Here is a 15,408-nt window from a genome sequence, read left to right on the forward strand (position 1 = left end):
GGTAGAGTGTTAATGTGTATTTGGCTGGAAGTATTTTAAATTATATTTCCGCTGGAGGAGGCTTTTTCTCCAGTTTCTATAGGCTGAAAGACCCTGTAATATCCCATCTTGAATTTACAGTGATTATCTTTATTCATCTTTCTTTTATTAAAAGCTTTTCTTTTAAAATACCTAATTGATTTTTTTCCTCTGGTTAAGGCTGAGGTATTGAGTCTGTACTCAGCAGGGACTTGGTGGGAGAGAGAGGAGGGGGGAGGAAAGGTGAATTTCCTCTGTGTTTTAGATTCACGGAGCTTGAATCTATATTGCCTCTGGGTGAGGGGGAAGGCAGGAGGGGGGAAGGGACATTCCTCCCTGTTTTAAGATTCAAGGAGTTGAATCCCAGTGATCTTCCAGGGTAACCCAGGGAGGGAAAGCCTAGGAGAGGCACTCGTGAGGGAAAGAGTTTACTTTCCTTGTATTAAGATCCAGGGGGTCTGGGTCTTGGGGGTCCCAGAGAAGGTTTTGGGGAGACCAGAGTTTATCAGGCACTCCAAGTCCTGATTGGTGGCAGCTTATCAGATCTAAGCTGGTAATTAAGCTTAGAGGAATTCATGCTGGTACCCCATTTTTTGGACTCTAAGGTTCAGATTGGGGAAAGATACCATGACAGTAGTACATGAGAAAATTCATGTAACTTAGTGGGGAGTGACTTTATATGCTAATGGTGATGTCTGAGCAGAGCATGAAAAGGCTGTATTTTAATAGCAAAGCTGTGTAAAAGGCACCCTGAGCTGGAGAGTTAAAGGGACACAGTGATCCAGCAGTCCAGATTGTACTCTGGGGCAGTAGTTCTCAACCATGGATCTGGGGCCCTCTGGGGGGGCCACAGGTTTCAGGGGGTCCGCCAAGCAAGGCCAGGCTTAGACTCCCTGGGGCCCAGGGCAGAAAGCCAAAGCCCTTCTGCACAGGGCTGAAGCTTGGGGCCCTGAGCCCTGCTACTGGGGGCTGAAGAGGAAGAGACATTATAAAACCACCTCCATGAATGGCAGAAGCTATGTCAGTGGGATAAGCTCTCCCACCAACACAGTGCTGCGCACACAAGCGCTTATATCGATGTATCTTATATCGCTCATGGGGCCGGTTTATTCACACTCCTGAGCAACATAAGTTATGCCGACATAAACTGTAGTGTAGACATAGCCTTAGAAAATGTAAGTGAACAACAATATAGAATCCATGCAGGTATATCAGTGCATGTAAATTTGCATATATCAGTGGTAAGGAACCTGTCTCATAAGTGTATCAATGAAATATATGGCCCTTAGTATATTTTATATATATAGTTTTGTTTGTTTAGTGACACAGTGAGTTTAAAAAACAGCTATTGAAATGAAAAAAATTAATTAGGTTGGGCCTTGGGCCCATAATATAAATCTGCCACAGGAAATCCTAGTAAGTTTTGCCAGAAGGTGTAGTTTTTTAAAATCCTTATTCCTGCAGTTTCTGCTTGGGAATTAATTCTCCTCTGAGACGGAAGGGCAAAGTCTTCTGCACTGCTTGAATTTTTGCACGTTAAACAGCACTTGCTTCTTGGATTATACATACGGAGGGCCATATTCACTGAAGAACACACAATTGAGCAAACAGAAGCACATTAAATGAGAAAATTTCTTTTTCTTGTAATTATATTTAGGCACAAATTGGTATGACAGTTTGTTTATTTTTTGCAAATACGAAGTTCATATATATGAAGAGAAATATGATTTATGTTTATGATGTGTTTATTATCTGTTTCTCCCCAGGATCGCTTCAAGGCTCAAACTGGCCTAAGAGATGTGCAATTCCTTAGCCATACAGAATCATATTAAGTATGCCAGTTACACTAGATTAGGCATCAAATGTACAGTCAGTCCTATTAAACATTGGAGCTGATTAAAAAACTGAATCTCCATCCAGCAGGAAATTCTACTATTTTGACTTTTTTTCAGGAACAAAACAAAAACAAAACAGAACAAAAAGTCAAAATATTAAAATTTTTCTTGAATAAAAGGTTCTGAGTTTTTTCAGTTCTGAAATGTTCTATTTTCATAGAATATCAGGGTTGGAAGGGACCTCAGGAGATCATCTAGTCCAACCTACTGCTCAAAGCAGGACAAATCCCCAGACCTTTTTTTTTTTTTTTTAACCCCAGGTCCCTAAATGGCCCCTCAAGGATTGAACTCATAACCTTGGATTTAGGAGGCCAAAACTCAAACCATTGAGCTATCCCACATTAGTTTGTCTCTACTTGAGCCACTGTGGTGTCACATGGGAGCTGTATTTTGGGACCTCATGCCCCGATTTCCCAGGGCTCCTTGGCAAACTGCATCTCCCATAACATACCAATGCAGCTCACTCATGGGGAAGCTGCAGCGCATCATGGAAGATGTAGTCCAACCACGGAGCCTAGCCCCTAGAGTAGAACAGAGTTATGAGGCACCCAAAGAAATGCTGTCATGAGACACAATGGTAGCTTATGTGCACTGTGATGGAATATACCCCTAGGTTCACACCCTACACACTACTGTAATAATGCTTGTACAAACTATGCCTTTTGATGTACCATTTAAAAACTCATAATTTGCTGATCAGTAATATCATGGCAAAATGCAAGTGAAGTTTTATGTGAAGTTATATATCTTACATAAACTGAAATCATGACCGGTTTTGCAGGTAAATCTGGGGAATGGCCAACGCAGTTCCTCAGAAACAAAGGGTAAACTGACACCTCAGCCAGGAGTAAACAAGGCTGATGAAACATTACCTGCTTGGCTATTCTTTGGCAGGAAAGGAGACGTGGGCAAAAACATCGACATTTTAGCAAAGAAACAGCATGGAGTTACCTTCCACATAGACTTCCTGTTACCTTGCTCCCAGCCGGAAATGCTTCTCAAAGGAGGGGACAGGACTATAAAAAGAAGGGGCAAACACCCCCCTCTCTCTCCCTGCCAATCACATTCACTGCAGCTGAAGAGACAAAGGAAGCAGCTGTTGGACTCTGGATGAAGGGTCCTGACCCAAAGAGTTTGGTCAGTGAGACTGCTGAAAGCATGTGGTGAATTTTGCTCTGAATCTGACACAGTTTGTTAAGCTAGGCACCAGTAAGCATTTTAGCTTTATTTTTCTTGTAACCATTTCTGATTTTGATGCCTCATTATTTGGACACATTTTATTCACATTTTATTCACTTAAAATCTCTCTCTTTGTAGTTAATAAATATGTTTTATTTAATCCAGTGTGTTCCAACTGAAGAGTTTGAGTAATTCCTTTTGGGGTAACAAGTTCTGTGCATATTATTCCCTTAAAGAAATAACAGATTCCATATATTTGTATTATCCAGGAGAGGTCTAGGCAGTACAAAACATAAGTTTCTGGGGGAAAATCTGGGTCTGGGTGTGTGTTGGGGGTAACCCGGTGATAATCTTTAAGAGCCAAGGTGTGGCTGGCTGGCTGCAGCATACACAGAGACAAAGTTAGAAGTGATCTACATGCTGGAGGCGGTTTGTGAACAGTCAAGGTTGGACGCTACAGCAGCAAAGGCATTGGAAAGGGCACCTCAGGTGAAAGGCCGGGGGTGACACAGCTACTCACTGATCTGGACTGTATTCTGGTATGTCCACACAGACATAGAATAATGTTGACCCCCAATTTTTTTGATTTTCTAGATGGAAAAGAATTTTTTTAAAAATATCCTGCAAAGCAGGGCTTTGGAGCTGTGCTCTGTGCTCCAGGCAAAAACCTGCGGCTCCACTGCTCCGGAGCTGCTCCACGCTCCAGATCTGGGCTCCGCTCCAAAGTCAACATTTTCCTGTGTTGTTATAGCTGTGTGAATCACAAGACAATAGAGAGACAAGGTGGGTGAGGTAATATCTTTTGTTGGACCAATTTTTGTTGGTGAAAGAGACTCTCAGAATCATCCTGAATGAGTTTAGCAGTAATCTCTACAGAGGATGGCAATAGCATTGGTGTGTCTCAGGTTTATCATTAGTTTCATGATGCAGTTGTCCAGAAATTCTTCCTCAAGGTCAACCATGAAGAGAGTGGCACACTGGGGAATGGATATTCTGCTATTTTGGAGGAGGTCCTGGAAGAAGCTAGCTCTTTGTGTGGTGAGTGGTTTGAGTAAGATTTCTATGAGTCCTGACATTCCTTCAGTAAGTGTACCATTGTCTTAATAAAGACATTGGATTTATGGCTTATTACGACAATCTGTAACCCACTAACTCCCTTTTTTGTCCTATGACTGCAGAGGTGTTAACAGACAACTTCTCCTTGAATGGTCTCTTAGCATATGTGTTAACCCCCCACCACCACCTTGGTATGGCAACTCCCATCTTTTCATATGTTGTGTATTTATACCTCCCTACTGTATTTTCCTCTCCATGAATCTGATGAAGTGGGTTTTAGCCCACGAAAACTTATGCCCAAATAAATTTGTTAGAACTTCTCATTGTTTTTGCTAAACATTCTGTTCCACTTTGTATTTAGGTGTGACACCCTGAGTACTTTTCCCAGACCTGAAGAAGAGTTCTCTGTAGCTTGAAAGCTTGTCCTTATTACTAACAGAAGTTAGGCCAATAAACTATATTACCTCACCCACCTTGTTTCTAATTTCCCTGTGAAAAAATTTGATTGTGCAGAAACCCCATTTTCCATCAAAACCAAGAATTCTATTAAACAAAATTTGTTTACATAAAAACTATAGTTTAATGGATGAGTTCTGTTCTTCATTTAATACGATGCCAATATTTATTAAATATATTGAAAAGTGAAATAATGAGCATGGGACATTCCTGTGCAAGCTGTAAATAAATTTATATTACTCTTCTCAGAGCTAGTGCATTCACCATTCCAGAAGCGCATGCAAAACTACTGCCTAGCATCCACAAATCCTTGACAAAAAGACATCTTTAAAGGTATTTTTATTTTGGTACCATTTACCCTGTTTAGGAGGCATGCATCTGGTATATGATCCCTAGGGGTCCAAAGAAACGTATGTATCACACTGGACACCACAGAGAAAAGAGACAATTTAAAATTCATAGCAAGGATGGAGACAGCCTCCGCAATGGTGTGTGCATTTACTCCAAGATAACAAATCTACAGACAAGTATCAGGGGGTAGCCGTGTTAGTCTGTATCCACAAAAAACTTCAGAAACAGACTCCAAAGAGAAACTGCAGAACTAAAATTCATTTGCAAATTTAACACCATTAATTTGGGCTTGAATAGGGACTGGGAGTGGCTGGCTCACTACAAAAGCAGCTTTACCTCTCCTGGAATTGACACCTCCTCATAAATTATTGGGAGTGGACTACATCCACCCTGATTGAATTGGCCCTGTCAACACTGGTTCTCCACTTGTGAGGTAACTCCCTTCTCGTCATGCGTCAGTATATAACACCTGTATCTGTAACTTTCACTCCAGGCATCTGAAGAAGTGAGGTTTTTTACCCATGACAGCTTATGCTCAAATAAATCTGTTAGTCTTTAAGGTGCCACCGGACTCCTTGTTTCAGTATACCGACGGGATTATTCCATTCCCATTTGTTGTGCACTCACTGGTCCAAGAATATGGAATACTACTGGGATACATCAGACAGTGCATTATTCAAGGAAGAGAATTAAGGTATTAAACAGGTTAGAAATACATAGCAGCTTTCAGGAGCTGATGCCAGAAGGCAATATCTGCAGACAAACAGGTATCAATCTTGTAATGTTTAGTGAAGGGGAGGATTGAAGCCCAAGAGGCTCTACAAATCTCATTATGAGAAGCTCTGTTCCTTTCTTTGCTGGATGCTTCCATGTGTGTGAAAGAGAGCTGAGAGTAGAGATAGTTGGAGGAGAAGGAGGGTTTTTAGAGCTGATTGATGGTACAGTCAGCTTCTTTGCCATTTCACAGTGGGTCCAAAACTTTCTAGCAAGTTTGGAGATCTTTACTGGGTTTACCATAAGGAAGAAAGAGAGAGACATTTTGCAAAGAGACAATATTTTTTTATGAAGGGTACCGGATGCTCTTGTGAACTCCAGTGAGTTGCTCTAATGTGACAACAAAAGAAGAACAAAGAGAAATTTATTGGTCCAAATCAAAAGTTATTTTACCTTGGTGATGGATGAAGGAAAAGTATAGAGGATGTAATCTTATTTTGGAAGAATGGAGATTAAGTTCAATGAACTTCCAGTTCACCTACTCTACTGGCTGAAGTAATAGCAAAGGAGAGAGAATTTAATGGGTAAAACAATAAAGGAGGGTGAGATTGAAGGATGCTGCCTTATCTATAAGTATTTTTTTTAGATTCCGTTTAGAGATATAAGTCTTGATAGGACTAAGTCTGGTGAAAGCCTTCAACAAACTAGTAATCTGTGGAAGAGTGGAAGTCTTGTTAAATTCAAGATTCCTAAGGTAGCTTGAGGGAACTGACTTCTGTAGATTGAACCTTGTTAAGAAAAAAATGCCAAAACTTTGTGCAAAGGATAAAGACAGAAAGATTCAAAGCCTTCAGCTCTGCCTTTCTACTTTAAGAAAGAAAAAATGTAGTTTTTCTAGTTGATAGTTATGGTCATCTTTTCATCCAAAAAAGACTCAACTTCCAGGATCATATTTCTTTGATGAAAATATGACTGTACCTACCAACTGGAAGAACTACACCTTTCTGTTTGATGTGAAAAGGCAGAGCTGAAGGGGGGTTGTGTGCTAAATCAATGCTCAGCAAAGAAGGTGTCTGGATTAACATAATCTGTCAAAAGGAAGTGAGGGATGATCTTTCACTGTAAGTATTTCAATAGCCTACCTCACCATAGTGGTCAGCTCAATGAGATCTGAGTGCCAGATTTCCTTAGGCCGTGATAAAAATCCCAGTTCAAATATTTGGGGGTTGCTCATAGGTTGGTATTAATTTACTGGGTAGCCAGAGACTGAGGACAGCCAGGGAGGTTCAAGACACCCTACTAGTGAGCTGAACCATAACTATTTGAGCTGATCCATAAGATGAACCATAACCATTGCTAAGATTATCTTCACAACACCTCTCTGAGGCAAGAAAATAGAACAGAGAGTGGAGAACTCAATATCACATAGGAAGCTGTGGCATAGCTAAGGATGGGACCTACATCTCCTGAGTCCCATTCAGGTGCTTTTATTTTAAGACCATTTTGCCTCTCTAGAAGGCAAGAGAATTATGGTTTGCAAGGTTAATACAGTACAATAAGAATTTGCAGGGATGAACTTGGGCTTCCTGACATTCAGCGTATCATCAGAACAGGATAAAAGGCGTACATTTAGGGACTTCTCCACAGAAGGAAGGCAGAATCCCTCTCCACGACATTGTGTTATAGTATCTGGAATAACAGAGCTGACGTCTGTGACTGTTACTGAGGTGAATAAGTTGAGGAACTTCTGATAATTGGAATAGTCAGCAAAGAGTCTATTCTAGTCTACTCTCATAACTTGAGAATCTGATTTCTGAGTTATATGACTTGAATATTTAGTTTGACCTGGATATATGCTCCAGTCATGGACATAGTGGATCCTCCTGGGAAGACTTCAGAACATCTTTTCTGACTGCATCTTGATGATTCAAATAGTCAATAACTACCTGTGGGATTTTATACAGGGGGAAGGGATAGCTCAGTGACTTGAGCATTGACCTCCTAAACCCAGGGTTGTGAGCCCAATCCTTGAGAGAGGCCATTTAGGGATCTAGGGCTAAAAAATCTGTCTGGGGATTGGTCCTGTTTTGAGCACAAGGTTGGACTAGATGACCTCCTAAGCTCCCTTCCAACCCTGATATTCTATGATTGATGGTGTGAGATGGGGAAAAGGGTAGTAAATAGTCTGTGTGGCAGAGAGACAGAAAGCAGAGACACAGAAGCAGGACACAGATGAGCTCCCTAGCTACTGGAGTTGGAATCAGTCCTACTTGTGATGGAGGATCTTCCTACAGTTGCATCTGATTGAATCTCTCTACCTACCAGCAAAATGAATGAGGAACAATTATGTTTTGGTGCATATTTTCCTCTCTGCCCCAGCACTGTGACAGAATAGGAATTTCTTTCTCCCTTTGCCTTGATAAGGACACTTCTCAGTTTTTGATTTTTTTTTTACTTCTAATAACTTTCAAGTAATGATACTAATATCTGCATTTAGAATGTAACCCAGTTGTGTAATTATATTTCTTATGCATGAAGATAGCAATAAACTAGGAGAAGAGCCTATTACCCCTTCTGCATGTCTAATTACACATTTGATATTACTAGGTAACCTTTATAAGTGACTGGCTTTGAGCTTATGCAAAGAACTGAACACTCTGAATACATAAATAACAGCAGCAGCAGCAGATCCATGTTTGATTTTGTATTCTGTTCTTTTCTGGTTTCCGTCTGTCGCTGTAGTCTGACAGCCCTGGCTTTATTTGGCCATCTATGGAAACATCTAAAAGATTTGGCTTTTGTATCATTTGGGTCCAGTAATGAATAAGAACTGACATCAAATATCAATATTATTGGCCTAGCTAAATGGTAGCTGACATCAAGCTGGACTGCTGAAGAGGTAAATAAAATTGAAATTTCGTTTTTGTATAAGAACTGTCTGCCATTATTTGTCCTTCAGTAAATCAATGGAAGACTGACCTGAAATGCTGGCTGCATTTATGTGTGGGGAGGGAAAGCTGGATGCTGCTAGTGAAGTATGTTTTATGAAGCCTTTGGGGCACTGATAATTTCAGAAATACTTTTTCTTTTAAGGAAGTTTGGTTACTGTGCTTTTTCCCCCTAATCTAATGTAGGCAAGAGGCGGAGAATATCAGATATAAACAAGCACTAATGAAAGGTCACTCATTCCTCCATTTATACACAAGCATTTCTATACACACACTACAAGGTTCAAACTTTGCTCTAAGTTACAGTGAATCTGAAGTAATTCCACAGAGGCAAACAGAGTGACTGTACCATAATGAGGTACAAAGAATGTAAATGCCTATCGAGTTGGAAAGTGCTATATGAGAACTTGTTTTCAATGTAGCGGTTTATCAAACTCTTACAATTTGATATAGGTGTATTACAAAAAAGAAGATTCTCAAGTTCAATGCCAGCTCAAGTTGCCTGAGAGAAATTTATATTATGCGATTGTACTGTTTTCCTATCATTGCTGAACACAAATATACACATCAGATCTGATTTTTCAATACTCAGGACAATAATGCTATTTTGCAGAACGGACAGTAAAATGATTGTCCTTTAAAACTGTCCCATTTTGCCTTTTACGTGAACCGACAAGGAAGAGCTGGATCCATGACTCCACCTCCCTATTCTGTGCCAGAGGATGGAAGGGTACATAGGCTTCACTATGCAAAGTGTCTTTCCCCCATAATACCTAGAGAAGGGACTTTACTTCCAAGTGCAATTTCCTTTGAGTCTCCCTCGGATGGGGCACCTCAGCACCTCCGGTTAACTGAGCTATGTGGAATCTGTTATTCTGGTGAGTCTTGTGTGTCTTGGGGCTTTTCACTCAGAGCCTTTGAAGAGAGTCTGAGTCTGCATTGTAGTCACTAGAGAAATGTGCAAAACTATATCCTCACTTATGCTGTGCATTTGGAAAATGTAGCTGCTAATTATGGCTGCTGAGCAGTTTTGAAAATTCTGTCCTTAAAGTACAACCAACTCTGAAGCATTTTTAACAAAAAGTAACATCTGCAACTGCGGTAACGTGAAATACTAAATAACCGACATTCATTAACCATCCAAAATTTTTATTGTTTCAGATAGCTCCGTAAGAATGGTAATTGATACTTCATCTAACAGTAGAGACCTGCCATGTAATGTCTCATTTCCAAAAGTGACTTAGGCATGTAGGAGCCTGAGGATAACATTTCATAACAAAAGTGAGTTAGGCAATTAGGAACTTAAATCCCATTGACTTTCAGTGAGACTTAGGCTGAAGCACCTGTCACCTTTGAAAACAGAATTTAGTGCTTTTGGATATTTTGCCCATCATGACCAGGTGAAGGCAGAATTTCCAGTCCTAGAGATTGCTGGGTTCCATCAAATACTTGAATCTTTCAGTGAGAGAGGTTTGGAAAATATTCTTTTGGTACTTTTTCAGCTGAAGCATTATCCTAGCTATGCTGGCCAGACAATCTGGCAATTGAAACATATACACCTCAGGTTCAGCTGGCTTGCCTTCTGCATATGTACAATTAATTTATATAACTGTAATTACCACTTCTGAAATTACACTCCTCCCTTAGCTCAATCAATACGGCACTGGCTTTTCCATCTTTACTAATTCAATCATTGAGAATGTCAACCAATGATTTCAGCCTAGAGTTTAATGCCAGCTGTAAGATTCTTTATCAAAATAACATGCTTTTCTGGAAGATGACCAGCCTACAGTTCCTTGGCTTCCTGTTAATTATTTTAGGTCATGTAGCAAATTCTGCAGTGGAGATGAGAGTCGTTTAGTACGTGCTCGGCATAAAGGCCAGTCTGCACCTTTGCTTGCTCTGATGAAGCCTTTATTCACCATGATAATTATAATAAATAGTTTCTATGTTTTTAGGCCATCATGATGCAAAATATTAAGGGCAGGATTAGTAATTGCTCAATAAGGGCATCATTTAAAACAAAATACAGCACTGAAGGGAGTTAGGATCCCATTGGAGAACCTATCCCCAAACTAGGAACATGACCTACCTCTTACTAGGTCATATAAGAAGATGATACTCTAGGGATCCTTCCTAGTAACACAGGGGCAGGAGACAGTTAAGCAGCAGCTGCTATTGGGCAAGGAGAAAATATCCAGTGTTCTCTGCAGTTAGCAGATGCCCCCTCAAAATCCTGCAATAATGTAGGAAGGTGTGGGACAGACACCTGGGACAGCCGCTGGGAGACACTTAACAAGGAGGACAGCGGGGAGCAGGTGCCCAAGAGACAGGCAGGCAAGGAGTGTAAGGGACCATCACCTTTGTGCCAGCCTGGTAAAGACACGGAGCATTACCAGTTCTCCCCCCCAACAATAGAGCTGTCTGGTGAGGATGGATGGAGAAGCCAGTCACCAGTTGTCCGATCTCCCAATCCCTACTTCTAATCCAAGCAGAGCGGTTCAGCTTTTCCATTCCATGCAGGGAAGCCCCTTTCGAAGCACAGTGTGGTGGGAGGAGCACTGTTCTGCCTTGTCCTACTCCTCACCATTAATGGAAGATTTTGGGGTTCCCTGCGCTCCCCACTGGTTGCAGAGAGCCCAGGAAAGGCTCTCAGATATCAAAACAAGGATTATTCCCAGTTGGAGCTTGTGTCTTAGAAGTTAAGGCCCCATAGACTGAGCTCTTACACAGGAAACACCCTTCTCACGGGCATTTTGGGATTGATTTGGGCCCTCTGAAATCAATGGGGTTTTGTACACCAACTTAAACAGGCTTTGAGTCAGGGTGTTTTAAGGACTTAATGTGCTGGTCTGCGAAGAACATTCTACTTTCACATGAAAAGTTCAGCAATGAGGGCCCACACCTTCTCCAGATCTGCCATCTATCTGCATTCTATCACTGCATTTTATCACTAATCCACCTCAAAATGATCTAGAATAGCCTTTATAGACAACAACAACAAAACTAACTACCCAGGAAATGACTAACAGCCAACAGGAAACCTCAGCTAATTAAACTAACTCTACAGTCAGAGTGAGGGGAATGGCTCAGAGACAGCAAGAAATAAACTAAGCTTTGTCATAGGGATAGAGCAATATTGTATATATAGTGGGAACTTTACATACTGTAGTCAGTATGTGTTCCCTCACAAACTGTCATAGGATCGTGAGACATTCCTACAAGATTGGCAAATTCATGAGGGAGAAATATCCGCTCATGAAGACTGTTTACAAAAGAGGAATAAGGAGATTTTAAGATCAAGACTGAAAGTTTTTCTAAAAGATACACTCTAATTCAAACAGGAATTATTTCAGGAATTATTATTTGGCCTGTGTTATACAGGAGGTCAAATTAGATAATCAGAATGGTAACTTCTGGCTTTATAATTTGTGACATGAGAAACCTATCCTCTGTGCACAGAACTTACCTTCATGTTGAATGTAGCATGATTACAGGAATGCAGGTGACCATAGAAAGTCTGAGCACAGAAGCCCTAGGAAATCAACCAAAAAAGGAAAACAATTAAATGATTTATAGTTATGTAAATTACACTATTTTCTTATAAATACCAAGCTTCATTTTACTGCCATGCACAAAAATGCACATCACCCAACATGCTAAAAATCAGCTACTGCACTTCTGCATTCATGACAAGGAACAGTTTTTTTAAAGATGTGTGATGATGCACATCTGCATACAGAATTGTGCTTAGTAGGAAAGATGCATTAAATATTGTCAGCTAATGGTTCTCTCACAAATCACTTTTAATGAACTAGACACATACACTTATAGTCCTTTGGAAAGCAGAGTGCCAGCTTTCAGTGACTGCTTCAATAATGATTTAATAAAGTGTAGTGGTATTATATATATTACTGTGATGCTCTATGATTGAAATATGACCATTTATATCATGAATATTGCCACTGTTATACAATTTTAACAATCTTGTACAAAGTACATCATCTAAGGTATCAATGGAAAAGATACAGTGTATCAAATATGATTATCCTGGTTAAATCCATGTTTCATCTCTGTATCTAAAATTACGAATACAGGCTATGAACTTATATCTTATACATGTAGTATTCCTGGGTAACACCCACCAGATAAGATTTACATCAAGGCTAGACAGCTTTGTGCTGATGGTCCATCAAAGACACTTATCTCTCACAATAGGCCATAGAAGAAACTCATTCCATCCAGATAGCTCTTCAGTGGCCACCCCCTGTGAGTCATCAAGCCATATAAGGACATGCAATATGCTCATGTGATCCTGGACTCCAGCTTGTGCCAGTAACTTTTCACAAACTGGGCTGTGAGCTTTGTTTGCGACAGTAAAATTCCAGACACATGGCAAAGGGTAAAAAAGAGCCCAGAGATATTTTGATTTTGCCTGTCTCCCGCCCTGATTCTCTGGACTGTGGATTTACAACAGAAAGGAGTATTTTGAACTATGGACTGAGGACATTCCAATCTTTTGAAGTTACCAGCGAGACTTTTCAAGCTAGGAGCCTATACCATCACTGCTACAGACTTGATATAAGGACTTTGCAGTACATGATCTATTAATCATTATGAACTCTCTTTTCTTTTATTAAATTAAATTACATTACATTACATTAAAACTTTAGATTTTAGTTATTAAAGGACTGGCAGCAGCATGATTATTGGGTAACATCTGAGTTATATATTGACCTGGGTACATGGCTATCTCTTGGGATTAGAGAACTCTCTATGTGATGAAAGTGGTTTTCAGTAACTACTCTTCATGGAGTCCAGTGTCTGGGTGATGAGATAAGGGTTGGAATGCCCAAGGAAACTGCATCTTTGAGTTCCTGTTAACCATTGTGGTGAGATAGAAGTTTACCTTTGTTACTGGCTTGGTACAATCTAATGAGAGAATAACCACCAGTTGGGGTAAATTGGTCTGATTTGTCAGCAATTTGTTCTGAATCTAGTATTCTCAGCTGTGATCCACTAAGACAGAGAGACAATTACACACACACCTTTAATGTCTTTCTTAAGAAACCAAAAACAGTGAAATCAAAATAAATCATCTTCTATTGCCCTTCCCAGTAGGCTATAGTTGACATAGGGAGGCCAATAGCATAGGTCAGATGTCATCTCTGATTTCTGACATGTGCTCTCTGTGCACAGCAGGCATCCAAACTACAATATCTCCTGCCTGGGAAATAGATGGCCAAGGTGGGAGAAAGGAGCTAGTCAGCCTATGCTCTTCAGATATGGGAAGCAGCCTACTGGCAAAGAGGTCAGCAGCCAGCAACCTGCAATGCCTTGTCCTGGAAATAGGTGACCTGGGGTCTTCAGGGGATGGAAGCCTGGCATAAAAGGCTCCAAGTTTGCCTCCACTATGCCAGTCTGATCCCCCCCAGAGAGATCTAACCTCCCCCCTGTTCCACACACCCTCAACAAACTACCCCCTTCCTTTGAAACCTGGCTCTTGGATACTGGGAGTCAGGGGCGGCTCTAGGCATTTTGCTGCCCCAAACACAGCAGGCAGGCTGCCTTTGGCGGCTTGCCTGCGGAGGGTCCGCTGGTCCGCCAAAGCCGCGGGACCAGTGGACCCTCCGCAGTCAAGCTGTCGAAGGCAGCCTGCCTGCTCCCCTCGTGGTGCCGGCAGAGTGCCCCCCGCAGCTTGCTGCCGCAAGCACACGCTTGGCATGCTGGGGCCTGGAGCCGACCCTGCTGGGAGTGTTTACCAGAGCTCCCCACTACCTTGGAGGTATGTTCTTGTCAAGGGCCTTCCCTGTTGGTAAGTTGGGCCATGGGGAGAAAAGACTCCTCCATCTTAATAAAAATAAGTACAAACTGACTCAAGGGGAAATAGCATTAAAATGCCTTCCATTAAAAATAGCCAAAGGTTTTGGGCAATGTATCACATGCTAAGAAACCACTCTGCACTTTGGGCAATATTTTACAGCTATTGGCATTGGAACCAATCAATTTTTGTCTATGTAAATGTGACCAATAGCAGGAACTGCTACTGAGGTTACACAGGGTAATATCCCCTCTATTTTAATGCTCACTTTATCTGAAATTCTTATTTTAGCTCTATTTACAGTCATTACGCTCAACTCAATGTTGTTATTTGTGGAAAATTTTAAACTCTGTTTAACCATTAATGAGTATGAGAGAGTGAAAAATTACAGGTTTTCCGCTGAGGAAAGATTTTAATGTACTCTTTGGGGCATGGATAACTCAAAAATTGTTGAAATTCATAAGATAAACTTTCACAGCAAGATTAGTCCTAGTCTCTAGGCTAATTTGCAAAGAAAAAAAAGGACTTTTATGGAATTTCTATTAAGTTTATAGTTATCTTACTCCATTGCTGCAGACATATACACAACACAGTACTTCATGCCATCTTAAACCTGCTGGCCACTGGTTCCGTGACTCAACCAGTCCTTTCTCCTCTTGTCAGGAGTCCTCAGTCCTCCTTCCTGGAGCTGGGTTATAATCCCAACAGCCCCTTTACTTCCTGCAGGACTCAGTCTTTCGCCACACAGCACTTACCTACTGTTGCTTCCTCCCACTCAGTTACAAACTCCCACTCAGGCTCTGCCTCTCTCTTACGTCCCTCGGCCTGGCCTGAGTTAGTCACATGACCTCATTATTACTTATCCTCCCTACCTGGGAAGATGAGCTAAGCATGTCATGGGTGAGGCTGAGGCCCATCTCCCCTTATTGAGCCCAGCCACCCTGAGACAAGGACCACTCACACACAAATT

General features: G+C 41.1%; 1 protein-coding gene across 1 annotated transcript in view; it reads right to left on the minus strand.

Moving 5' to 3' along the window:
- The window catches only part of SPAG16 (sperm associated antigen 16), an 868,104-nt gene that overhangs the window by 217,998 nt on the left and 634,698 nt on the right, over positions 1–15,408 (minus strand). Inside the window, exon 14 of the mRNA XM_032800034.2 lies at positions 12,087–12,152. Within this exon, the coding sequence (XP_032655925.1) occupies positions 12,087–12,152 (66 nt within the window). The remainder of the gene's footprint in view (positions 1–12,086; positions 12,153–15,408) is intronic.

The sequence above is a fragment of the Chelonoidis abingdonii genome, chromosome 10 (genome assembly GCF_003597395.2).
Source record: "Chelonoidis abingdonii isolate Lonesome George chromosome 10, CheloAbing_2.0, whole genome shotgun sequence".
Lineage (NCBI taxonomy): Eukaryota > Metazoa > Chordata > Testudines > Testudinidae > Chelonoidis > Chelonoidis abingdonii.